We start from the raw sequence: 27,854 nt of genomic DNA, 5'->3' as shown, positions 1-27,854 counted from the left end.
TGCATTGTTTTAATGCATTCCTGCCTTGGGCTCACAAATACACTCTGCACTCTGACTACTTCATAACCGTGGTGGGCGTTTCATTCCATCTCACACTGAATGCAGTCAACCAATCACAACAGACTAGGTCATTAGACTAATCAGCGCAGATTAACATCACACAAAGGAGGACTTTGGAATGAATCACTAAACAAATTATATGGGAGTCTCTTGGATAATTAGGTAAAAATAAATGTGTATTATAAGACAGTAAAAATGTGATTTTTTTTTTACCTTGCATGCATATCAACCCCAAAATCAAAATATGAGCTTTTATAATGCATAATAAGGGCTCTTTAATAACCAAAGGGGTCTCAGATATACTGTTCAAGACAAAATTTTGAACTTACTGTAGCTATACTATGTAGATATCAGACTACAATTGAATCAATGCACTACATGGCACCTTTAAGATAATATTAGCATATTTATAGCAGTTAGTATTAGTGTATAGCATATTTAAAAGATACAGCCTTTTGTATTTTAGTCCCTCAAACCAACAAAAAAACTTGCTTACTAACACAAAACTTGTTTTTTTATGTTTGTCAGTGTGTTGCTGAGCAAGGACTAATATTTTATGTGCCAGTATGACATTTATGTGACCAGCAAAGGTGTCTTACTGCTGGTGCACTAAAATAAAACAAGTCATAAGAAGCCGAAGAAAAATAAATGTGTTTATAGCACATCCGAAACAACAATTTCTAAAAGCCGTACCGGCATATAAGGTTTCATAGCAAGCTAATGTATCTTTCACCTCCCTGGAGATTGCAGTGTCACTGAGCTCTTAAAGCGAGGCATGAGTCTGCTAGACAAAGGCAACAGTCAATAGTCTCTATTGCACACGGCAGGCTGATTATCCTGACAATGCAATAATGCCTGCCTATCACGATCGCAGTCAGTCCACAAATCAACCTCAATGGGCCACACTGGCAGGAATGACTGATTACAAGGTAAACACTTCACCCACTCAATTTCAGTCAAACGCAAATCAAATCAACTTGAAATTACTGATGTGTGAGTGATTTGGATTTCAGCGAGCAGTTCAGTTCCATTAAATTAAAGCCGGCCCTTACACCACCACTACACCTACAGTATTTAGAAGATCTGGCTAGTCTAATAAAACACTGTTATTAATAATAGTAGACAAATTTTTGTATTTGATTTGAATTTTTATGAACATTTAACAAAGATTCATAAATGCTGTAAAACATACATTTATTTTAAGATTGTTATTTAATGCATTAACTAATGTTAACAATCAAAACCTTTAGATTAACATCTAAAGTGGTGCAAAAAAATGTACTGCAAGTAGAGTAAAATCCTCCGTTCTAAATACTATGAGTAAAAAGAATCCCTTATTAAAAAGAATTAGGGCTCTATTTTAACGATCTAGGCACAAAGTCTAAAGGGTGTGGCGCAAAAGCATTAAGGACGTGTTCGAATCAACTTTTGCTTTAAGGATGGAAAAATACAGTTTGCGCCGCGGCGCATGGTCTAACAGGTTTGTGCTTATTCTCTTAATGAGTTATGGGTGTGTTTTCAGTATAACGTGCATTAAACCAATCAGAGTCTCATCTCCCATTCCCTTTAGGAGTCAGTTGTGTCACACCATGGCGCATTTGCTATTTACATGGCGGACTTTGTAAGTGGAAAAACTGAATGCTTCACTAGCGAGAAAACAGTTAAACAGACCATCTGCAGTGTAAGGATAAAGAACAAGCTTCCTCCATTTGGCCTCTTTACTTTCACTCTGTACTTTACTCCTTTACTTTTGTGGATGAGGAAACGGTGTTCTACGCACTCCACTGAAGACATCCATTAGCCTACATATTTATTTTCATTTGTTAAGCGCAAATATTTGTTTCAAACTATTTCCACATTCAGTTATAATTTCCATTTGTAAAGTTCACACTTAGCTGATCATTGATTATAAAGCTTGTTTGCCATGCTGTCCCAGGAGAGAGCCCTGAGCTTATAAGATCCTCGAGCTCAGGGCTCCCTCCCGTTGCAAGGCGAGAGGGGAGTCTGAGCTCAGGTAGATCTCGAAACTCCCCTGCTTTAGTAGCTAATGAACAGACAGGGATTGCTATGAAGAGATAACCACATACTAGGAGCATGTCTATGGTGCTGATTTGGATTAGTCAATTAAGTTAAGTTGCATGTTTTTGGACATTGGGAGGAAACTGGGGGAAAACCACGCATGAGGAGAACATTGAAAACACCAAAACATTGACTGGTTTGGTAAGGACTAGAACCAGTGACGTTCTTGCTGTGAGGCAACTTAAGAAAAGTTGATGAATTGACATGTTGTATATCCAGCAGCTCTAATCTTTATTTCAGTGCATGGGGCTGCAGCGAATCATGTTATAAACCAGATGCATCGCCATAGAAAAATGAAGAAAATTCACCTGAAGTACTTTTGGGTGAAAGAGCTAAATTAAATGCACTCACGCAGCCATGCACATGCTTTTCCATGAGAAATAAATACAAATAAAAATGATGTCTGCCCTTAATTATGTAACCAAAAACAAAGCTTAAAATAGGGATGCTCATTTCGGTTAATAACAGTTAAAATATTATTTAATTAAAAAATATAAATGTGTTTTTTGTGTGACACATTAAATATTGCATTTTGAAATACTGATTTATTTTAATAGCAGCATAACAGAGCATCTTCCCGCACCTGCAGTGTTTCCAACAGCACAGAAAAAAATAATATTTTACTAGATATTTTTCAAGATACTAGTATTCAGCTTAAAGTGACTTAACTGGAATTAGGCAAGTTAGCATGATTAGGCAAGTCGTAGTAGTGTTTTGTTCTATAGACAACATTAAGGGGGCTAGTGCTTTAGGGGGGCTAATTATTTTGACCTTAAAATGGTTTATAAAAAATTAAAAACTGCTTTTATCCTAGCTGAAATAAAACAAATAAGACTCTCTCCAGTAGAAAACAAAATTATAAAAGATACTGTGAAAATGTTCTTGCTCTGTTAAACATCATTTGAGAAATAATTTAAAATTAAGAAATAAAAAATAAATAAATAAATAAATAAATAAATAAATAAATAAATAAATAAATAAATAAATAAAAGTAAAAAAAAAATAAAATTAAAAAAAATCACAGGAGGGTTAATAATTTTTGACTTCAACTGTAAATGTGTACAGATTGATGAGATTTTTATGTGACTAAAATAAAAGTATTGGCTGTATACATAATGTAAATTTCCTTACTGTTTCCTTACTGCCAGAAACAACAAACAGAAACGTAACATGAATTTAACCGATCAGTAGACATGCTTGGATTGAATGCAGCAGTCCAGATCAGCTTGCATGCAAGTTATTATATTAATAAATCTAACTAGCTATGAAATGATTCTTTTACTTTTAACTGACGTCAGGGTCTTCCCACTTCTCGTTCTCGTTCTTTCTCACATTACTGATGCACCATTACTCCTTTCACTTTTATTCTCTCGTCCGTCTTACATTCATGTGATAAATACACTGTGTGTGCATATACATAACATGCCAGTTTTTCCTGCCATCCTTTAGCCTTTTATCCAAAAAATAAAAAATAAATAAATGAAATACAGATTTTTCCTAAACAAAGTTGTATGGAAGGTGACAATTAAAAAAACTATACAAAATGGAAAGAAGGTTTAGATTCAGCTGTGTCAAATGTTTGCTGTTAGAGCTTCTTCCCGGACTGTGCTGCTGATGTTCTTGTGTTTATGTAACTCATTCAGGTCAGTGAGTCGACTTCTTGTCATGCATGTATAAATGGCATGATGGTGAATACAGCCAATCCTCTACATTGCAAGTAAACGCCCCTAAATTGAGATAAAAACTAAAATAGGTTAGGGGTTAATTGATTCTATATTCCAGCTAAATGCACAACATAAAAGTACAGGATGGCTGCAAAAAACACATGGTTTTAAAGCTTTAGAGGACCAACCACCTCTACAACTTTCACTCTTTTATCATACATAGATACTGCTTTAGATACAGCAGATAGTGCTGGGAAAAAGTAATATATTACAATATTAAGTCACTTTAAAAAACGTAACTGCATGTATTAGTTACGTTTTAGGGAAATGTTATTTAAGGAATGTTATTTTTGAATTTGATATTTTATTTATTTTACTTAATAAAAAACCTTTAATAATACACTGCTAGAATATAATATCTCTATCTATTAATATATATATCTCTATCTATTAATATATATTATAAACTATAGTTTATAAACGATATATATATATATATATATATATATATATATATATATATATATATATATATATATATATATATATATATATATATATATATATATATATATATATATATATATTTATAGTTGAAGTCAGAATTATTAGCCCCCTCAGAATTTTTTTTTCATATATATATTTCCTAAATGGTGTTTAACAGCAACGAAATTTTCACAGTATGTCTGATAATATTTTTTCTCCTGGAAAAAGTCTTATTTGTTTTATTTCGGCTAAAATAAAAGCAGTTTTTTTTTTTTTTAAATCCATTTTAAGGTCAAAGTTATTAACCCCTTAAAGCTATTTTTTTTCGATAGTCTACAGATTAAACCATCGTTATATTATAACTTGCCAAATTATCCTAACCTGCCTAGTTAACCTAATTAAGCCTTTAAATGTCACTTTAAGTTATATATATATATATATATATATATATATATATATATATATGAGCAATATCACACGAGTAGCAGTGCAATGTGGCGTTTTTACAACAGTTTGACGGCATAATCGTGTGTATAAAAAAGAAAAGCAAATACGGAGAGTCTCAAAACCCTTTTGTAAGAGGAACTACTTTCTTCCACCATTCAACACTGCAATATACAAAAGAGAGAGATCAACTTAGAAAGTGATTTACCTGTTTAATAATGATTTGATCAGCTGTAATCTGAAATTACACTGTTTTCCGCTTAGGGCTTATGCAGCCTCTGTCGCCGTCTTGTGAATGAACATCGTCAACCGTTTTTGCTCAAAGTCTCTCAGAAATTATAAATATTATAAAATAGGCACTATCCTTTTAAATAAACTGCATAGTTGCAATCTAAACAACTAAATTCTTGACTAAAAAAGCCTCAAAAGCACATTATGTTGTCCAATAGCTGCAATATTTGTCAATCTATATGTAATGACTACATTAAAAACTCTGTGGATGGATAAGTATTGTGAACAACTTCGATAAAAACATATGGAGAAACACCTTCGCATGTTGAGATGTACATAATATGTGTGTGTACTGGCGCACTCCGTCACTTGCACACGCGTCAAGCAACTGAAGCAGAAGGTAAACAAACAGCAGTTTATCATAAGCATTTTATCGATAATCTTTTACACAGTTGGCATTAAAGAGGAACATAGAAACATTATCTGACTAACATCTAGCAGCTAAATGGGTCTGGAAAAATATTCAAAGGGTTTTATTTTTATAAACAGCGTGGATGTGAATGCGTCTAAATGTTCTGATTGGCTGGAGTAGACATCTCACGACTGCACATTCTAATTGTGAATGCGCTCTTTCCGGCAATTTTCCTTCTGTGTTCACACAGCGCAGCATTCCAGCAAATTACCGGTAATGTTACAACTTCTCTTTCCGGAAAATAGCCGGAACTATTTTACCGGTATTTTTAAAAAGGGCCTGTTTACACATGATCCCTTTGTGGGTCTGTGTTAAAGAGGCTACTCTCAACTCTTTATGTACTTCTGGAAAGGGGGCAGGATATGATGCAATAATCATTTTATCTCGATTAATGGAAAAAAACAAAACAAAACAAAATGATGAAAACTTCCTAAATGAAATGGAACCTTAGAAGTGAGAGGTTTGAATTAATTCCTGCCTTGTGAAGCAACGTCATTAAGGGTCAGGCATACAAAGAGCACACAAGAGACTTCACTATCATTCACAGCTGATACCAACAAAGTGTGATGTTAACACCTTTCTAAGATGATTACTCAAAACACCAATTCTGGATGAAGCAAATTACTATTAATTGGATTAATTGGATTTTCAGCATTAAATGAGAGTGTTTTATTTTCAGAATTGCTTTGACATCCCGTGTTTTTTTTTGTTTAATACCTCATATAATGAAAAAGATCTCAAGCACAGCAAAGTGTTTGTGTGTGTTTGTCAAGTTCTGATGAAAGCACATTAAATGTGCTGTAAACAATACCAAATAGCCATAGGATTGAGTGCTTAACTCTAATTTGAAATTAATAACCAATAATCATTAAAATTCTTACCTCCATGTACAAAGCCATGCAGCGTGCAGTCAGATGGGCCAACGAGGTGGATCAGACTCGACTGACTACATACAACAGTGTAGGGCTCTACAGAAAATAAAAAAAAAAAGAAGATAAGAGAAAAAATATATATAATACACACATACAAAAATACTTTACTATACAGAAGTGTAAATATGTTCAAATTAATACAATTTAAGTAAATGCCTCATTACCTGGAACATGAAAAAAATTAAAATAAATCAAATAAAATTAATTGTTAAAAATATACTAAAAAAAAAATTTTGGGGTGTTTTTTAATAACGCTATTAGGTTTTTACACACATTTACAAAGAAGTGTAAACACGCTCAAATGTATCAAATTTTATTAAACGTATCCTTAACCGGAACATGAAAAATATTTAAAAACAAAGATAAAGTAAAACAAAATGATAAAAAAAATACAAAAAAATTAAAGTTACCGTTAAATTTTTTTTGGAGAAATTCTAGGCATTTTTTTAATTACGTTAATAGCTTTTTACACACATTCAAAAATACTTTACTATACAGAAGTGTAAATACGCTCAAATTAATCAAATTTAATTAAACGTCGCATTACTCGGAACATGAAAAATATTAAAAAACAAAAATACAAAAAAAATTTAAGAACTGTATTAAAAAAAATTAAGTTACGTTAAATGTTTTATGGGAAAATTTTGGGAGTTTTTTATTACGTTATTAGCTTTTTACACACATTTACTATACAGAAGTGTAAACATGCTCAAATGAATCAAATTAATGGCTCATTAACCGGAACATGAAAAATATAAAAAATATTAAAATTTAAATTTAATTAAATAAAAATACAATAAAATTTAAAAAAGTTATAGTAAAAGTATTTTTGATGGAACTTTTGGGAGTTTTTTTTTTTCGTTAATAGTTTTTTTACACACCTTATTAACCAGAACATGAAAAATATAAAAAAATAAAATAAAATAAAATAAAATGTAAAAAATACTGAAACAATTAAAGTTAAAGTTTTGTTTGGGTTTTTTTGGGAGTTTTTTTATTACGTTAATAGTTTTTTACACACATACAAAAATACTTCACTATACGGAAGTGTAAATATGCTCAAAGTAATAAAGTTTAATTAAACTTCTCATTAACTAGAACATGAAAAATCTAAAAAAATATATTAAATTAAATAAAACGCAAACAAATATATTAAAAATAAAAATTACGTTAAAAGATTTTTTGAGGAATTTTTGGGAGGTTTTTTATTACGTTAATAGTTTTTTACACACATACAAAAATACTTTACTATACAGAAGTGTAAATACGCTCAAAGTAATAAAGTTTAATTAAACATCTCATTAACTAGAACATGAAAAATTAAAAAAAAAAATTTTTATTAAACAAAACGCTAAAAAATATATTAAAAAAATAAAAATTACGTTAAAAGATTTTTTGAGGAATTTTTGGGAGTTTTTTTATTACGTTAATAGTTTTTTAGAGGAAAGCGTATACATACCTTTTGTCTGTCTATCTGTGCAGCATCAGAGCAAAATAACATTAAATCAAGGTGAGACAGTATGTCCAACTATCACACAAAATTATTACAAATGTGCGAGGAACCACAATGTTTGCTGGACATGTACTACAGTAATAGCATGTAGCATTTTAAGTACTTTGAAATGCTGAATAAAAAGTTAGTTCACCAAAAAAAGTAAGTTTAATATCTATTACTCACCCCGAGTGCTTCCAAACATTGATAAATTTCTTTCTTCTATTGAACACAAAAGAATACATTTTGAAGAAAGCTGAAAACATGTAACCATTTGACATCCATACCATTTGTTTTGTCTGCTATGGAAGTCAAGGGTTACAGGTTTTTAACATTCTTCAAAATATCTTCTTTCGGGTTTAACAGAATAAAGAAACTCAAACGGGATTGGATCAAGTGAAGGGTGAGTAAATGATGATAGAACTGTCAGATTTGGTTGAAGTGTCGGTTTTATTACAATGCTAAAAGTCTATGCTAATGATTCAGTACAAATTACCAAGGCACTGCTGCGATGCTTTTTAGCGATGTAATGACCTCAATGGCTTGTGATCACTAACATATTAAACATGTTCAATGAGAATAAGGATGAGTAATGGCATGAAGGAGGAAGTGTTACCTGGAAGAGAGACAGACATGATGATCTCACCATTCCTCACTTTGTCCTCTAATCGCTCTAATTTCTGAGCCTCGTATCTCTTTTTACCTGCTTCCTCCCGTTCTGGGCTGGAGTACTGTTGATTAAAAAAGCACATCACATTTGTAAAGCACATCATTTGTAAAATGTAAATGGTCAAAAGGATTTGATGAAGCACTCCATATTTGATTGATCACACTATTAAAGCTAAATCACACATCCTTGGACAGTCACATATTGAAATGAACTGAATCAACATCAGACTAACTTGAACAAAACCTGCATTCTGTGGAACTGAATGTGCCTGATGAACTGAACTTGTTTCACACTAATGATGCTTTTTGTAAAGCTTTTCTGTAAAGCTTTCACACATTTTGCATTGTATAAGATTACTACAAAATTTTTTAAATGTCAAGACTCAGAGTAACTGAATCACTTTCAGAATCATTTAATCTAAATTCAGTACCTGAATCTAAATTCAGTACCTCTTAAGACGTTTTTTAAGACTCTTTTCATACATTTTAAAACTTCATGGACACTTCAGGTTTCAACATGTAACACCGGTGGTATTTTAACGTATATACCTTCACCGGCCACTTTATTAGGTACATGTGTCCAACTGCTAGTTAACGCAAATTTCTAATCAGCCAATCACATGGCAGCAACTCAATGCATCCGAGCATCAGAATGGGGAAGAAAGGTGATTTAATTGCTTTTTATTGTGTTATGGTTGTTGGTACCAGACTGGCTGGTCTGAGTATTCTCAATACTCAAGTATTTTTCAGAAACTGCTGATCTGCTGGGATTTTCATGCACAATCATCTCTAGGGTTTACAGAGAATGGTCCAAATAAGAGAAGATGTCCGGCATGTCCAAACTTGAGGCAGATGGGCTACAGCAGCAGAAGACCACACCAGGTGCCACTTCTGTCAGCTAAGAACAGGAAACTGAGGCTACATTTTAAACAGGCACACTAAAACTGGACAATAGAAGATTGGAAAAATGTTCTTGGTCTGATGAGTCTCGATTTCTGCTGCGACATTCAGATGGTAGGGTCAGAATTTGGCGTCAACAACATGAAAGCATGGATCCATCCTGCCTTGTATCAGCGGTTTACGCTGGTGGTGGTGGTGTTATGGTGTGGGGATATTTTCTTGGCACACTTTGAGCCCATAAGTACCAATTGAGCATCGTGTCAATGCCACAGCCTACCTGAGTATTGTTACTGACCACGTCCGGCCCTTTATGACCACAGCGAATCATCTCAGACTGGTGTCTTGAACATGACAACGAGTTCACTGTACTCAAATGGCCTCCACAGTCACCAGACTCAATCCAACAGAGCACCTTTGGGATGTGGTGGAACATGAGATTCACACCATGGATGTGCAGCCGACAAATCAGCAGCAGCAGCTTAATGCTATCATGTCAATACAGACCAAAATCTCTGAGGCATATTTCCAGTACCTTGTTGAATCTGTGCCACGAAGGATTAAGGCAGCTCTGAAGGCAAAAGGGGGTCCAACCTGGTAGGTGTACCTAATAAAGTGGCCGGTGAGTGTATAAGTTACTTTAATTTAGTATATTTAATTAATTCTGATTGTGAGAAAGCATAACTAAACAGTTGTTAGCTTGTTATAACTCCTTATTGATACAACATAATTCAATAGGGTGGGAATGAAGCACAACACAACTTTTTACCAGCCAACACCTATGAAGTTTTATAAGAAGTAGAAAACAATAATTAGACTAGTAAAAAAGTATAATAATGTGGGGCTTTAGCAACCTTTCTGACCTTTATATTAGAGATGCACAAACTAGAACGCAAAGTTGGTCCATGATAACTTTTGATTTGGCCCGCCATCCCATATGGAGAATGATGGGTAGGGGTTGGGGAATGCCTTTAATACAGATATTAATTTCTAATTTTCTAATGTGTTCAGCATTGAACTCTGTTGTGTGCTAAATGGAAATGTTTGTTTTTATTCTAATATGTTCATTATAAAATGTAAATAAAAACGCATTAGTTAATACAATTGAAGTAATGTTTTCTATTTATTTTTTTAGAATTATTTTAAAAGTTAGGAAATTAGCCCTGGCAACTTTTTTTATTGTATCTTTTTATTAACATTTTAACTATTAATCACAAAACACATTGAAACACACCAACAGACAATGCCAATTTTAACAATGCAAAGCTAAAGAATTTTTTTTAATTAATTAATAAACAGAATACGTATATACATGCCTAATAAAATCACAATAAATAAATAATAGCATAATAATAAGAAAATAAATAAACAAACAAAATGAAAAAAAAAACATCAATAAAAAGAAACATCAATAAAATCTAAGTAAGGAGTTCAGACTTGATGAAAAGCCTCAGTAGACATATGAATGACACAGGTAAGAAATTCTAAGGGAATCATTTCCCTAATAATATTGTGCCACCCTTTTAAGGATGGGGGTTTGTCACTGACCCAGTTTATCAGTATATTTTTCCTGGCAGCGAAGGCTAAAATGTCAAATAAACGATTAGTGAATTTGTCAGGCAAAGGTCCAACCGGGAGACCTAAAATTAAAGATAGTGGATCCAACTGTAGCTGAAGTCCAAACATACGGCTCATAAAAGTAACTACTTTTGCCCAATAACCTTTAATTACAGGACAATTCCATAGTAAATGGGTGTAGTCTCCCACTACCACCTTACATTTAACACAAAGTGGTGAATTGTTTGAGTTAAACTTGCTTCTGAGAAGTGGTGTGATACGTAATCTATGCACAATTCTAAATTGACCAGATTTGGCCCTGTTGCAGACAGATGCCCTGGCAACTTTAACGTAATACAGTTTGTTATATTTAACTTCAGCCCACAGCCTTTAATCAGGTTTAGTCTTAAGCCCTTCTTAAGAAAAAGTTTGGGAACCCCTGGTTTATATGAACTAACAAAACTTTAGATTGTCATTTAATGCAACTTTAATCAATAAAGACAATGATGCATAGATCTTGATTTTTCATGCCAGACTGTATTTTTTTACAAGCTTATTCCATATTTCTGAGTTTAGAATTTTAGAAACGAGACAAAAATTATGAGAATAACAATTACACTTCATCATGGTCCACACAAAGATGCGACATACATTAGTGTGTGCAGTTAGTGAATTAAAATGGATTGAATAATTTAAAAATATGACCTGTTTTTGTGAAATGATGCTACATAAAGCATACCTGTACTAAACTATAACAGCAGTCATACTGAATAAAAAGGCTAATTTACTCTCTTCCAGCAGGTGGCGCCTATACATAGACATATACAGTAGATATCGCATACGGGTTCTGAGCATGCGTCAATAGTGGCGCCACATTTGTACAGTGCTCCCAGGACCAATGTCATTCAATCGCACTAGTCAAGACTAAAGTCAATATGAAGATGCTGCACTTTTGCGCAGCGTACAGGTGTGGTAACGAGCGAACAAAGAAAACAAAGCACAAAGGCAGAACGTTTCATGAGTAAGATTTTGTTTTCCAGGTCTTTGTATGATACGGATATTTGTGGATAACATATTAATGATAATAGAGTTACTTACTGCATTGACAATAAGGCAAAGTAGCACCAACTCAAACTAAACACTAGGCTTATGCTAGTTCAGTTAAATAAAGTGATCGAAAAATATAAATTAAATATGACAACAAGACGCTGCGGTGCTCGAAACCTGTATTATTGTTGACTAAGTGAACGAGTGGTTCATAACAAAGATTCATTCACAAACAAATCACTCCCCTTGTTAGAATTAGAAGTGAAATCAGGAAAGGGGGTGCGTTTCAGGACATGGATTAGATCAAATTTAACAGGGAGGGAGGATAATACATTTCCATGCACACAAACACACGCTCTTTGTAGGCAATGCCCGTGGGGTCACTTATCCATTGATGTAGAAAAGTGATGTACAATTATAATTTTTGTAATTTAAATAAATATTTGCATACTGACCACCGGGAAAACTCCTGATCATAGATATATGTTTATATGTGTATATATCTCTGGCTCTGTATGGCCAGTCCTCCACTGCACCTTGGTCCCACATTCATGTAAAGTGTTAGCCTCCATTAAAATGGTGGCTCTGTTGACATATTCCTTCCAATAGACAGCAATAGCATAGGCGACATCTAATGTAAATATCTATGCCGCCTATACAACAGCAAGAATAACAGTGTTTCCTTGGTTACTACTTTAAACAAAGCAGTATGATGTCAAATCTAGCAGGATTTGATTAACTTCACCAAAGAAAATAGAATCACCAAGAGGCGACACTCTAGTGCGATTTGGGAAACAGCCACTAGATGCCGCTTGTGTCACGCGGCGGCCATTTTGGAATTAAAATTCCAATAGAACAACAGCATATTATAAGTCTGTAAAATAAACTATTAAAAGTGCTGATGATTGTGATTGTAAGTGTTGTACTGTCGTCTTTCAGGTTGTATCTCAGCTTTAATGCGCATTTTAATAAATAAATAAAAAAACAAAGCAGCTGCTCGCCATCGCGACTGCAATAAGTTTCAATGGACGGCCGATCGCTTTCACTCCAGAATGGCGGAATCGCAGGACTGTTGCTGGGCGCTGCTGTTTCAATAGAATGTTCTATTGAGTGTCGCCTCGTGGTCATTCTAAACTCTTAAACTTCACAGCATCCCGATATTCGCAGATTAAATTTGGGCAAACGAACAAAAAAAAAAAACATTTTAAGGGCCTTAAATTTCTCTAAATTAATTTAGCAACTTTTAATAATTTGTAAGACCCTGTGAACTTTGTATAATTTTGATGCAAAGTACTAGAGGAAATTACCATAGCAATTTTACTGAAACTACTTGTGAATGCGAGAATAAAGAAAGAAAGAAAGAAAGAAAGAAAGAAGAAAGAAAGAAAGAAAGAAAGAAAGAAAGAAAGAAAGAAAGAAAGAAAGAAAGAAAGAAAGAAAGACGGATGGACGGACGGACGGACTGGACAGAGAGACAGAAAGACAGACAGACAGACAGACAGTAAGACAGACAGACAGACACAGACAGACAGACAGACAGACAGACAGACAGACAGACAGACAGACAGACAGACAGACAGACAGACAGACAGACAGACAGATAGATAGATAGATAGATAGATAGATAGATAGATAGATAGATAGATAGATAGATAGATAGATAGATAGATAGATAGATAGATAGATAGATAGATAGCTCTGTAGAAGCTTACCTCAATAGGAGGAACTTCAATGATTTTGTCCACATTTTGAAGAGAAAGTGGGACATACCATAGCGTTGCCTTGTTGGTCACTTTTTTGGCACCTACAAAAAAACACAACACTGATTTCAGCATGATCAGACTCGACAGACAAGCAAATACAAATTGTGCATGCAAGTACACTGTAAAAAATGCAGGGGTTCCACACAATTCCGTCATGTTGTCCCAACAAAAATCAATTAAGTTAACCTAATTATTTTACATATTTAAGTTGATTGAACATAAAACAATTAAGTTGTCCCAAAAAACCCTCAAAAATTATGTTGATTCAGCTCATTTTGAATAGGAGGTTTGAACAAGCAGCAGAAATATTTTATTTGAGTTTTTATGAATGTAAACGTTTTCACTGATGGCCAAGATGATTCAATGATCCTGCGTTATGTAGTGGCTGTTATTTCCGGAATATTATACCTTTTAGTGTCAGGACTTACCAATTAGAATTGAGTATATCAGACAGCCATGTAATAACATTAGTTAAGACACTGTGTGTTAACATGAACTGACGACAAACAGCTTTATTTCCATTAGCTAACATTAGCAAAGATTAATAAATACTGTAATAAATGTGTAGTTCATTGGTTGTTTATGCTTTATATTGTAAGGTGTTATCAAATCATTGAAATTCGATACATAGCTAAATTGGACTTTATATGCAGTTGATGTCAGAATTATAATGGTGCGTTCACACCAGACGTGGATGAGGTGTCAAGCACAAGTGATTTAAGTGTTAATTTCAACGCAAAAAAGCGAACAGACACCCTGCGGCACTATTCGTGGAAATGACACTATACGCACAAATTGAGCTTTTTGCACTTTTGACACACTTATCGCTTCAGTTGGAAAATCTGAACTTTAACGGAGATTCGCACCACATTAACCAATCAAGAGCTTGCTCTTGTAGGGGGGGGATTATGACGAAGTGCCTGTTGTTGGTTGAGACACTCTTGAAAGCTTCCATCATCCAGGTATAGTTTCTGGAGGAGTTGATGAACTCACAGAGCTGGTACACCTCTGAAATCACAAGCTAGTGGACATGGGGCCGAACAAATCTTTGCTGTTTTTCAGCTTTCAAAAATAATAATAAGCCCTGCAGCTGTAATAATACATACCTGTTAACCCTCCCATTTTTCCCAGGATTCTATTTACAGTTCTATCCCGCTATCATCCGGTAAAGGTATTTTCCTGTATTTCTCCTGTATTTTCAGTCTTTTTCTGAAGGGTGGCAAACAAATATTAAAGAGCCGAGCCTCCCTATACGCAACCTATACTGTCAAACCACCAGGGGCCGCCCTTTGCTCTTAAACGTGAGTCTGTTCTGTGATTTCGCTTTGTTTAGGCATGAAAACACTTTGAAATAAATATAAAAACGGCACGATTCCATTTCCTTTTCATTACAGGGGCCGTGTCCCCTTCATATGCAATTCTCAAAACAGTCATATAGCGGTGCATGACTGTCAGCTGACGCGCTCCATAGTGATAAACAGACGCTGTTTCCCAAACGGATTCTGTACACGCAATTTGAAGTGAAGCGAAAGTCTGAGTTTTGGGTGCATGTTTAAACGGACATATACACATAATTAACAATAATAATATCTAAAGATGTCGATCTTGGTGGGGTTTTTTTTTTCCAAACACAACTAATTTCGTCCTAAATTAGCATAAAAAGTTAGGAAAGAAATCGAATGCTTCTAATGTTAGACGTGTTCATTTTTAAAGTGACACCTCCGTTATTTAATGCAATCAAACGAAAAAAAAAAATCTAAATAAATAAATAAGAGATTCATTCGTTGTTCTTTAATCAGAATGTGTACGTTATACAGTAAAGAAATGGCTAATGAGATTTGATAGCTTGATTCTATTTCATTATAATAGCTATTGATGTTAATTATCTGAACTGTTCGCTAATTTATTTGCTGCTAATGTAATCTATATATTTTTCTTTTGTAAATAATAATAATAAAACATATTACTGACCATTTAACTGTGTATTTACAATGAAACAGCTCCAAATGAACATATTTAGTAATTTGGGGATTTTTTTAAGAGGGGGTCGGGGGAATCCCTTATTATGGTGGGCGCATCTCTTATTTTCTCATCCCAATGTTGACAGGTATGATAATAATGTACATAGAGTGCATGTGGTCGTGACCTGCAAATGTTGCATTTAAATTAGAGTAACTAGACAAGTCATTGCATAACGATGGTTTGTTCTATAGACAATAGAAAAAAATATTGCTTAAGGGGACTAATAATATTGACATTTTTTTAAAACTGCTTTTATTCTAGCTGAAATAAAACAAATAAAAAGATTTATATATATATATATATCGATTTATATATTTATATATATATCGGTAAGCAGCATCGGTCACTGCTTTCGTTTTAATTATTCTTTGACAGATTATTAACAGGCCTAACATTAACCGTGCCCACGTGATTATCCATTCATTATCAGTCAGGGTATGTTTTGTACCTGCTTTCTTTTGCTTACAGTCATTTTTGTTAATATAGTTTAATTATGGTTTTTTACAATAATGCTTTAATATGAGATTAACTCCCCATTTATGTATAGTAAACAGGTGATCTGGGACTTTTAGCCAGGACAGATTACTGTGTCTATAACAAAAGTTTTGTTGAATTAAAAAGAGCATGTATACAGCTATGTTTTGCTTGTTTTGACACATTTAAAATTTGTGGCTAAGAAATAGTTTTGGTTTGGTCAGAGATAAATTTGGTAAATCCTTAATTTTGAGCCCTGAAAAGTCATGTTAAATTAAATAACTAATTGCAATGCAACACAACCTATTTGCTCATGTACATTGAGTAAGCTCATTCACGACACAAAACAGTGAAATGACTGAGGCGGCATGTGGACATTACACAAAATCTAAATCAAGTAATTTTAGCATGTCAATTTATGCATATAAAATATATTTTCCTAACAACAAAATTGTGAACCAACAAAAATGTTGGAAATCTACAAGCCACAGTGCCTGGTGATCAAAAAAGTTAATGTCAAGCCCTGCCTACATATGACATCTATTAATAAATAAATGAGTTAAATGTCTGAAAATACTATATTTCCAGTGAACTCTCAGGAAAGTGACATGTTGCCATTAAGTTTCTGGTGTTGTCATGGAGACTTCAGCATCTCATAGTGAAGCTGGTTTGCTCTCTAAAGAGCAAGTGAGGCTATTTTGGGTAGGCTGTGTTTATTAGACACAAGAGAGATTTGTGAGAGGAAAACTATGCGCTTGAGCGGATAAGTACACAATTAAGGCCATCACAGAGAACAGCAAACCTTGAATTAATGAAACTATCAATGAGTGTGATAATGACACACCGAACAGAAAGGACATTCTGGACTTAATTTGCATTCGAAAATAACATTTCTGGAGATTTTGGCAGATGCAAGTGTTTCGAGAGTAATCCTCACATACAGTTGAAGTCAGAATTATTAGCCCCCCTAATTTTGAATTTTTTTCCTTTTTTTAAATATTTCCCAAATCATGTTTAACAGAGCAAAGAAATTTTCACAGTATGTCTGATAATATTTGTTCTTCTGGAGAAAGTCTTATTTGTTTTATTTTGGCTAGAATAAAAGCAGTTTTTAATTTTTTAAAAAACATTTTAAGGTCAAAATTATTAGCCCTTTTAAGCTATATATTTTTTCGATAGTCTACAGAACAAACCATCGTTATACAATAAATTGCCTAGTTACCCTAACATGTCTAGTTAAGCTTATTAACCTAGTTAAGCCTTTAAATGTCACTTTAAGCTGTATAGAAGTGTCTTGAAAAATATCAAGTAAAATATTATTTACCGTCATCATGGCAAAGATAAAATAAATCAGTTATTAGAAATGAGTTATTAAAACTATTATGTTTAGAAATGTGTTGAAACAAATCTTACCTCAGTTAAACAGAAACTGGGGAAAAAATAAACAGGGGGCTAATAATTCAGGGGGGCTAATAAATCTGACTTCAACTGTATATTACACTGTATATTGACTGCAGTTTAATATTTTCTGCATCTATAATTGGATAGTTCCCTCAAAAAATAAAAATTGACATCATTTACTGAGTTTCTCTCTTTTGTTGAACACAAAAGAAGATATTTTGAAAAAGCTAGAAACCTGTAACCATGGACTTCTATAGTATTTTTTTTTTTATTACTATGGAAGTTAATGGATACAGGTTTTATTTTGAGTTCAACAGAAGAAAGAAATTGAGGGTGAGTAAATAATGAGTATTTTTTTGCTTTTGGGAAAACTATTCCTTTAATTTACAGTAACAGTGTAATCAATAGAGGCTCCCACACATTTAGACTGAATTAAAGGTGTTTTTAAATGAATTTCAGATAGCATATAAAAATAGCAATTTAGAGATGTCTAATATTTTAGTTAGAAAATAACACAAAAAATGTATAATAGGCAAGCAAGGACAGAAATTCAGAATTTGAAATGTCCCTGATATTTACATTTTATTTTGATCCTGCTGAATGGACTAGTGTCTAATAATCTCTCATCATTTTAATGTTTAAATTACATTGATAACTGATGATAACATAGAGATAATTTTTTAAATAACATAGTGTTTTGCATGTACGCATTAACAATATTTTAACAAACCACTAACTACATTTCTAATTTTAAAAAATGGCTAATTTATTAACAGTGGCCACAAGATGGCGATAGAGATCGCATAAGAAGTCCTCAGGGGAGAAAAACTCAAACAACCAAAAAATTTGAACTACAGCTGAACAAATCTTTATAGAACAGGTAAGTGAGATTCTTAGTCAATATCTCTATTTTGTATGTTGTAGTGCTGTATTTATAGTAATCTGCTAGTGTTTGACGCAAACACTAGCAGGTCGACAGGTGATGCTAACAATTTGTATATTTGCATTCACTACTTAATTCTATTTTTTAAAATATATTTATTATCTGTCTTTTGTCCTGTCTCTGTAATCCTGTTGCATTGTAGAAGCTCTGTCACGAAAAACAAATTCCTCGTATGTGTGAACATACCTTGCAATAAAGCTCTTTCTGATTCTGATTTGCTTTGGCTTTTTCGGGATTAAATATTAATGATAATTAATTATTGTGATATCCCGATGGCAACAGAGAAATACTGGGAAAAGTCTTTACACTTATAATTCTAAAATGTGTGCAAAATCACCTGTTTTGTCATCACTTTAGACATTACGCTAGAGAATCATTCGAATATCTCTCTAAAGTGACCTTGGTGAATTAGAAACAGTTTCAGCTGCAGATGTAAATGAACCGCGGAAGTCATTTTTTGAGACTCCCCATGTTTGATTTACTTTTTTTATATACACGATTGTGTCATTAAGTTGTTGTATAAACACAATATTACACTCATAGCAGTGCGAATTTGGTTGTATATCGTCACTGGTGGGACACTAAGGCACTCGGCCAGCAGCCTCGAGCCAATGCAAACCTCCCACCAGTGCCAATATACAGCCAATTCGCACTGCCACAAGTGAGAGATTGCTTATATATATATGCAGTATATAATTTGTGTGTTTGTGCGTGTGTGATTGTGTAATCAGTACTGTTAATCTGGTATCAACATCCCATTTTCGTCATCTTTCAGGTTGTATTTCAAGCAGCTGCTTTGTTTTTTATTTATTCATTTAAAAAGTGCATCAAAGCTGAAATACAACCTGAAAGACGACGATACAACACTTACAATCATAGACTAGTGACTATCAGCACTTTTAATAGTTTATTTTACAGACCTAATGTTTAATATATTAACCATACTTGTTTCCTTGAAACTGTCACTTTTAGGTGAAATTACTTTAAATTACTTTAATTTATTAGTATATATATATATATATATATATATATATATATATATATATATATATATATATATATATATATATATATATATATATATATATATATATATATTCATGATTTTTTATGCTGTCATTAAAATCATGGAGGCCATACAAACTACCAGATAATGTTGTAGTTTTTGCTGTAGTTTTTGTTGTATATACTTATTTTTGCTTCACCCTAATTTGAGTACAACAACAAAAAAAGTAATTAAGTAATTTTTTTTACCTTATTTTTGTTATGTGAAACAGATATTTTAGATATCAGATGTATTAAACTTTTGAAATTGTCTGTTTTGATTGGGATATTGTTTTAAAATGTTACTTTTCAAAGGGGATGTACTCATTTTGACTCATATTTAACTCAATATTTTAATTCATTCTGTCTAGTGTTAGTTGTCTGTGTAGTTCTACTGGAATTTTCATTCTAAAATGGCCACACTGCTTGACACTAGCGGCATCTAGTGGCTGTTTCCCAAATAGCAACAGAGTGTCGCCTCTTAGTGGTTCTATGCTCTTTGGTTTGCCTGTCTGTTGCCATACACAAAGGGGAGGAGCTCTTGGCTCCGCCCCCTTGTTGAGTTTGGCGGGAAGTCGATACAACACACCCCTATAAACAATGACCTTTGTACACGCCACCAAAATGACACTTTTTAACACATAATAAAAAAATCTGAATTGTGTTTTGAACTGAACCTAAATTGGTTTAATATTAAATTAAATTTTAAATTTTAAATCTTAAAAAAAGAGTAAACCAGGTGCCATTTAAAGTTTGCTTTATAATTTTTAACTTTACAGTTTTTGACAGTAAGACGCACAGCCTATTTTTGAGATCTAATGTTGACAGATGTTGTAAGGTTGCAATAGAGAGTCTAATATGGCAGATAACTGATGAGCTTTCACTTAAACATTTTCCGAACACAAAACAAATGATTTAAAACCGAACTGTACCAATTCAGCAGAAAGAGGAGGATTAAATCTGACAGACCGCTTTTGGAAATATCATTTGCATTTTACACTCTGTTGAAGTCATCCAGACAAGCCGGTTGCCATGACAACCGTGCAGGGATTCTGCCGCTACCATGGCGAGAGAATGGCTTCTCTAATTGGTTTCCACAGCAGCTTGTCTAATGGTTCTACACAGCAGGATATTTACAGGTTTTCCACTGGCAAAGAGTTGTGGGCAAAAAATAGCTCCCTCACTGGACAGATGAAGTCAGATACCATAGACATATCATTTTCAATGTATGCCACTTTCTCTTACAGTAAAAGTAGAAAATGAAGATCTAGCATCAGCTCTGCATATTCAAAAATGCTCTGAGCTACAGTTTAACAATGTGTTTTAAATGAAGTGTGTGTTTCAGTGTGTATTTATTAAATACAAGGGAAGGAACCCTTTACCTTATTATTAATAAAGTTTCAAACTGCATATGGTACATGGTAAAATCTAGGTTTAGTGGGAAATAAAATAGAATAGAACAGAAACATTGATTCCCTAGATCTTCTATAGTAAAAATTCTTATGATCAGTGGTGGAAAGAGTACTAAAAAGTCATACTTAAGTAAATGTACCATTACTTGCTTAATAATCTAATGCGAATAAAAGTATCTGTTGTAAATATTACTCAAAGTATGAGTAAAAAGTAGACCATTCAGAAGTACTCAAGAGTAGGGAGTAGTGAGTATTACGCTGTAAAAAGCTGGTGCGTTTACATGTTATTTGTGAATGTGTGTAAACGTAACATTCTGTACTACATTTAGTTATTGCGCAGCAGGCACACAACGTCATAAGACGTTAATATTAGATTAGATTTAGATTGTGATGTCAGGTGACCACAATTCAATGTCTAGCCAGCGTCTAAGGACAATCTTATTTTGATGACCAATAACAACGACAAATGAGATTGATATTTGGTTGATTTAGGTTGATTTTAGGTTGTGTTGGAAAGTGACCAAAATCCAACGTCAAGCCAAAATCTTTAATCAGTCATATTGACGTCAAATACTGACGTTTATTCATCAGGTATGGCAACCAAAATCCAACATCTAATAAACGTCATATTGGTAACATCCACACGACGTCAAGCTGTAACATCATTAGAAGTTGATATTTGGTTGATTTTAGGCTTGGAACGTTGACGTCGGCCTGACGTTGAGTTCTGACGTCTAACCGATTTTCATTTCCAAACAAAACGCAATGTCCCCTCGATGTTGAGGTACAACATCCATCTAACGTCATGTTGACGTCTTGTGCCTGCTTTATGTTTGAGGCCATTTCGGTCACCATACAGTAAACATAAGTCATCTTTTTATGACAGGACATGCATCTAAACAGTCTTTGGGTCAATGCGTGTAAAGATTTTGGACATCTTCCTGTACACTTTTAGTACTTCCAAACAGTTTGCTGCAATTATAAAGCGCACATGTCTTGGGGTAGTTCATTATGACGCGATTTACCTTCTGTGTGTGATTTGATTGAACAGGATTCACAGGACTGATTTGCCTAAATCCCATAGACAATAATGAAGTAGTGGCTGCAGGTGGAAGGAAAGTAGTGGAGTAAAAATACCGAAACAGCACTAAAAATGTACTCAAGGGAAAGTAAAAGTACACATTTTTAAAACTACTTAGTAAATTACAATTTCTAAGAAAAACTACTCAATTACAGTCATTTGAGTATTTGTTACTTTACACCACTGTTTATGATTTAATGTCATTGCAACAACAGTGGCTATTCACGACAAAAACTCTTTCAATTCTTCACTCAAACAGTATAATTTCAGTATTTTTTGCCAATTCTGTCTTAAATAATTAATAAAACAGAATATAATATAACAATAATATAACAAAAAAAGTAATAACAATTACATTAACAATTAATGTATACATTTTCTAAATAAAAACATTTTCTGGTAACATTCAAAAAGGAATACTATTAAAATATATTTTACACTATTCTTACATAATTCAAATTGGTTTATTTCTTGTAAGGACTATTTATATTATTCGATTATAATATCCAAATGTCCTCTAACAGAGGTTTTAAACAAATTCCAAACAACCAAACACCTTAATTATGGCTTATTGGAGTAATGTCCCTCAGGCTTTACTTTTGAGAAATGCAAAATACATTGCTACATGTACGTTTCGCTGCAAGTTTGAGATGACAAATCCACTAGATGTCTAAATTTTTGTGAATCAGAATGCTACTTAGGTTGTGTGTGTTATTATTATTATTATTTTTTATGTTTCAAATACACATCCTTCTTGTATGAGTCCATGAACTTGTATGAATCCATGATCTTTTCCATATGGAAATAAATGTATACCAAACCATAGATACTCTTAAGGTGTTTTATGGTATTGTGCAAAGAACTGCACAAAAATCATTCTTTATTCGTCAATAAGATGTGCATTTAAATATCTATATTGTGAAAAGGAACAAAAGCTGTTGAGGTCATACTGCCTTGAATGTTCATTTTACCTAGAAACCCTAGTTATGTCAAGTTAAGTAAGTTTTTGCAAGTTTTACAAAAAAATGTAGGCTGAAGCATGCATTTCTAATGACCCTGTGTTGCTTATATAGGTGTGAATGGTGGGGACAATAGATTGAAGAATATGCTGGATTACTTTCATACGCTTTTAGATTAACTTTATTGTTGAGGGCCAGTTTCAATTGATTGTCATATACTGATGACTCTCTCTTTTTTGCATACAATCTTTGAATTGGAGAGGTCTTGAATGATCCTATAGAGCAAGTCTCAGTTCTGTATGAACCCCTGGCAGATCCGTAAACTTTGCCCTCATTGTAAAGTTATGATCGGATAAGTGTAGTATAAAGAGTGATAAGCACTTTTAATATTCACCTCATTTGATCGTTTGGTTTATCAAATATGTGTATCAAATATTTCACAATATAATGAATTTGAGTGTATAATAATAATAATCAAGTATTGTTTCCACCAAAATTGTTTGTTGGGAGCTCCATATAGTCAATGTACATGGCCGAGCTGCTATAGCTAAACCTCATTGCAACGCCAAACATCAGTTTCAATGGTGCCAGCAGCAAAATTCTTGGTCTGCGGACAATGTGAAACATCTATTGTTCTCTGATGAGCCAAACTTCACAGTTTTTTCCACAGCTAGGAGAGTTATGGTGTGGAGAAGCCCCAAAGTAGTGTACCACCCAGACTTTTGCGTGCACAGAGTGAAACATGGGGTGAATCTGTGATGAATTTGTTAGGTCACAGCCAAGGACTGCCGAACCATTCAGGAGAACCACGTGCACCCAATACTCAAACATTGTATCCTGAAGGCGGTGATGTGTATTAGGATCATAATGCACCAATACACATAGCAAGACTGGTGGAGAGTGGTTTGATGAACATAAAAAAGAAGTTCAACATCTCCCATATTGGCCGCAAAAGGAGGCCCGACGCCATACTAATGAATTATTGTGGTCCAGACGTATTAGTTTATTTTTTTAAGCACAAACATAAACACTGACTAACACATTCATACATTAAAAAAGAACCCCTCTAAAAGATAATAAAATCAATTGCATATAATACAATGTAGAGGCAACTATATATAGTCATACACTAGTCACATTTATCTGGCAAATTAGTCTCTAAGCAACCAATATCTCTTCATCAAATCACTTTTTGATGGTTTTTAAATGTTGACTGCAGATTTAAACTAACTTGATCTTATTATTTCATCTGCACACAGAATTACAATGTATATTCGGTTATGTATACAAAAAAATCCCTTTCGAGACTGTGCTGAACATTCACTATATAAGAGTCTGTGGAAAGTAATCTAAATGTTGTTTTAGTGACTTGCGTCTACCGGTGTAGACTGCTCTTGATTACTATCTCAGATTTTCCATTACGGCCAGCCAAGTCTTTAATCACTGGTTTCAACATGGACCCACTGGTCATATTCAAAGGAAAAGACGTGGTCTGTGTACAGAACCTTGAGTGATTGCAGGTGTGTTGTACAATCTGTTTGGAGATTGACTCGCTTTCAATGGTTTTGTCAACCCCCACCCACCTACTGAATGTCTCTAATGTTTTACTCTACGTTAATTACTTTGTGGTTATCTGAGAGGAGGTCTTTACATGTCTTTTATATGTGATGAACATAAATGAGGTCAAAAAGAGATTTGTACTATACCAGTGTTTCAAAGCCATGGTAAAAAACACTATAAGAAATACAGTTGAAGTCAGAATTATTAACCCTTCTGAATTACTGAAAGATCCGCTGTAAATGCTGCTCTTCGAATGTAAACATTTTAATCAAACTATTGTCGTTGTGTAGGATTTTTGCCACATTTTGTGACAGGATAGTCTCATACACACACGGCACTCACAGTCTTTGCATCTACCGAGAATGTGGAGGGTTTTTTTTCTCTTGTCCAGCATGAATCAAATTTCATTAAAACGACACTCTTTCAGCAGTTCATACTCACATCCAATATCTTGTTTGTCAAGGGGGGCCTGCATGAAATGTTTCCGAATAAAAGTGAAAGTGCCAAACTGCAGTTAAAGTCGACAAACTAAGAATGAAACAACCAAAATTACATGAAACTCCGGAGGAAATGTGGTGACGCAATGATGGTAATCGAATTATGTGCTATAACATGTAAAACGGGATAATAAAAGGAACATTCAAAAAGCAACTCATGTAAACACCTTAATCATATTACTGTTTTATTCAATTTAAGTCACTGTCTGTCTCTCCTTCGTCTGTTTCCGCTGTAAAAAGCGTTCATGTATTGAAACTCCCTTTTTCATGCAAACCCTTCTCTCTTTCGCCACTCGCCACTCCCACCTAAACAAAGCTGGACTCACCCACTTTCCTAACTTTTTTCAAACTAGAGGTGTGAAAACACCCTGCTGAAACAAGGTTAATTGGGTAAGTTAGGCACATCATTAAAATTAGGCATCATTATATAATGAAAATTTGTTCTGTAAACAACTGAAAAAAAAATATTGCTTAAAGGTGCAGTAGGTGATCTGAAAAAATGGTAACTAGGCTTGGGCCATAATATGGTATACCGCGGGATCTAAAAATAGCAATGGTGTCAGTTTCAATACTGTTATACCATTCTAAAAAACAATACACTTATATAGGAGACAAGTATTAAATATTAAATATTATTTAATTAATGCCTAAAAATGTGTATGCGTGATTGTCATAACGGGACAGGAGGAGAGAGAGAGAGGTGAGGTAAGATGGCGAGTCGCGCACCAAGTGACCTGTTCTCGAAAAAGAACACATCCTCTGCAGTTTGGCAGTATTTTGGGTTTGACTGAATGAGAACGGTGACGTGGTAAATATGAACTAGAGGTCTGCATTCCGTTGCTGTAGCGCAGGAGCCGTGGGACCCGACCAGATTTCTTACAGTGCGGGAATACATTTCCGAATAAAGCGCGGTAGCTGTCGGTAACTCTGGTGTAATTTGAACGGGAGCGGGCGATCTAACACTATCGCTCCCGAGTGAGCGAGCATGCGCGCATCTGCGTGAATGCTGTTTATGTGTGTGTATGTGTGTGTGTGTGTGTGTGTGTGTGTGTGTGTGTGTGTGTGTGTGTGTGTGTGTGTGTGTGAATGAGAGAGAGCGTGATGCTGTGTGTCGCTTGTTTGGTGCTGTCTATGTGTGTGTATGTGTGTGAATGAGAGAGAGCGTGATGCTGTGTGTCGCTTGTTTGGTGCTGTCTATGTGTGTGTATGTGTGTGAATGAGAGAGAGTGTGATGCTGTGCTTTACTGGCTTGGTTCTGACTATGTGTGTGTGTGTGTGTGTGTGTGTGTGTGTGTGTGTGTGTGTGTGTGTGTGTGTGTGTGTGTGTATGCGTGTAAATGAGAGAGAGTGTCCCGCGCAGATCTCTAATACGAACAAGACAAACAGGTGACCGCGAACCTAAGGTCGCATAAATGGTATTCAGTTTCTGAATGGTTTAGGCACAAGCCAACAGTTTGGTGATGGTGTCTGAGCCTTACATCATAATTTCTTTTTATAATGCACGGTAATACCATATACCAAGGTAAAACAGGGAGGAGGTTTGACGGTATCAAAATTTGGATACTGCCCAAGCCTAGCTTACAGTTAGCATAATAGCTTTGAAAACAAAGTCCTTCCCCTACCGTCCAAAGCCACACCTCCTGAAATCACGAACGTGCACCGTAAAGATGACAGTAGACAACCCACTTGTTCATTCGCCAGTTAGAAAACTTTACAGTACTTTATAATGCTACAATTCCAAATGAAAAACTGTATTATATCTAACCCGCTTTCAGTTGTGAAGCAAGCAAAACATGTCATAATGTGCAATATTTCATGCATACAAGAATCGCTGGTCTCACTCTTTCATGCGATTTGTCAACCCCTGTATGCTTAGCGGTTGGCCGATGGGGTGAGGGAATTACACATATTACTAAGCCATACTGACATGCTATTTCAGACCGAATATTCAGAGTAGCATGGTAAACAATATAGAGAGAGCATCACTGGTTGTCTTTGTTAAAAAATGAACCAATGTGAATATAAAACCAACTTCAGCTCAGTAAAGCAGGCTAGGTGGAAAAGCACTATTTACTGATGTTTTGTTGTCAAACTAAATAAAAATCGACATTATCGATGCTGTAAAAGGTCCCTTATGAAACTGAAAATAGTCACATCAATCTTTTCACAAGGAGATTTCAGTGGCTGAACAACACTTCTGTGCATATAACCCATTCACAAAACAACAAAATCTACAAAAGCTTTGTGTGACTAAAATAGTTTTAAAACAAAAGATTACCTGTCTAAAAGAAACAGTTCAGCCATGGTGTCATCCAAAAGTGACTCTGATATTTATTCAGAATTTTAAAAAGATTTGATTCAGCATTTGTTTTTACTGCTGTCACTCTCTCATGTGCACGTCAATCCAAATGGCGGATCTGTGTGAACAAGTTGTTGTTCAAAGTTGTTCAAATCAACATTTGCTGACAGACAGTTTGGGCTACTTATCAGAATTATGGGAATTATCGGCCTGACAATTTTTAACTGGATGAACATTTTTTAGTCTTATGCCTCACCCAGAATATAAAAATACATATAAACACATTTAGATCATTTACTTTAATCATTACTGTTGGAATGTGACAATACTTTCAACCAGCACAACAAAAAATGTTTCTGGAGACCATCA

At 34.2% G+C, this 27,854-nt stretch overlaps 1 protein-coding gene across 1 annotated transcript in view; it reads right to left on the bottom strand.

Annotated features, from left to right (window-relative positions):
- Window positions 1-27,854, bottom strand: part of acot7 (acyl-CoA thioesterase 7) — a 104,677-nt gene that overhangs the window by 53,157 nt on the left and 23,666 nt on the right. Inside the window, exons 4-6 of the mRNA XM_056464292.1 lie at window positions 13,743-13,834; window positions 8,477-8,591; window positions 6,318-6,404 (exon numbers count right to left, since the gene is read on the bottom strand). Of these exons, the coding sequence (XP_056320267.1) occupies window positions 6,318-6,404; window positions 8,477-8,591; window positions 13,743-13,834 (294 nt within the window). The remainder of the gene's footprint in view (window positions 1-6,317; window positions 6,405-8,476; window positions 8,592-13,742; window positions 13,835-27,854) is intronic.

The sequence above is a fragment of the Danio aesculapii genome, chromosome 8, assembly GCF_903798145.1.
Source record: "Danio aesculapii chromosome 8, fDanAes4.1, whole genome shotgun sequence".
Classification (NCBI taxonomy): Eukaryota; Metazoa; Chordata; class Actinopteri; order Cypriniformes; family Danionidae; genus Danio; species Danio aesculapii.
Note: the sequence above shows the minus strand (reverse complement) of the source record. Positions and strands in the feature narration are given on the sequence as shown.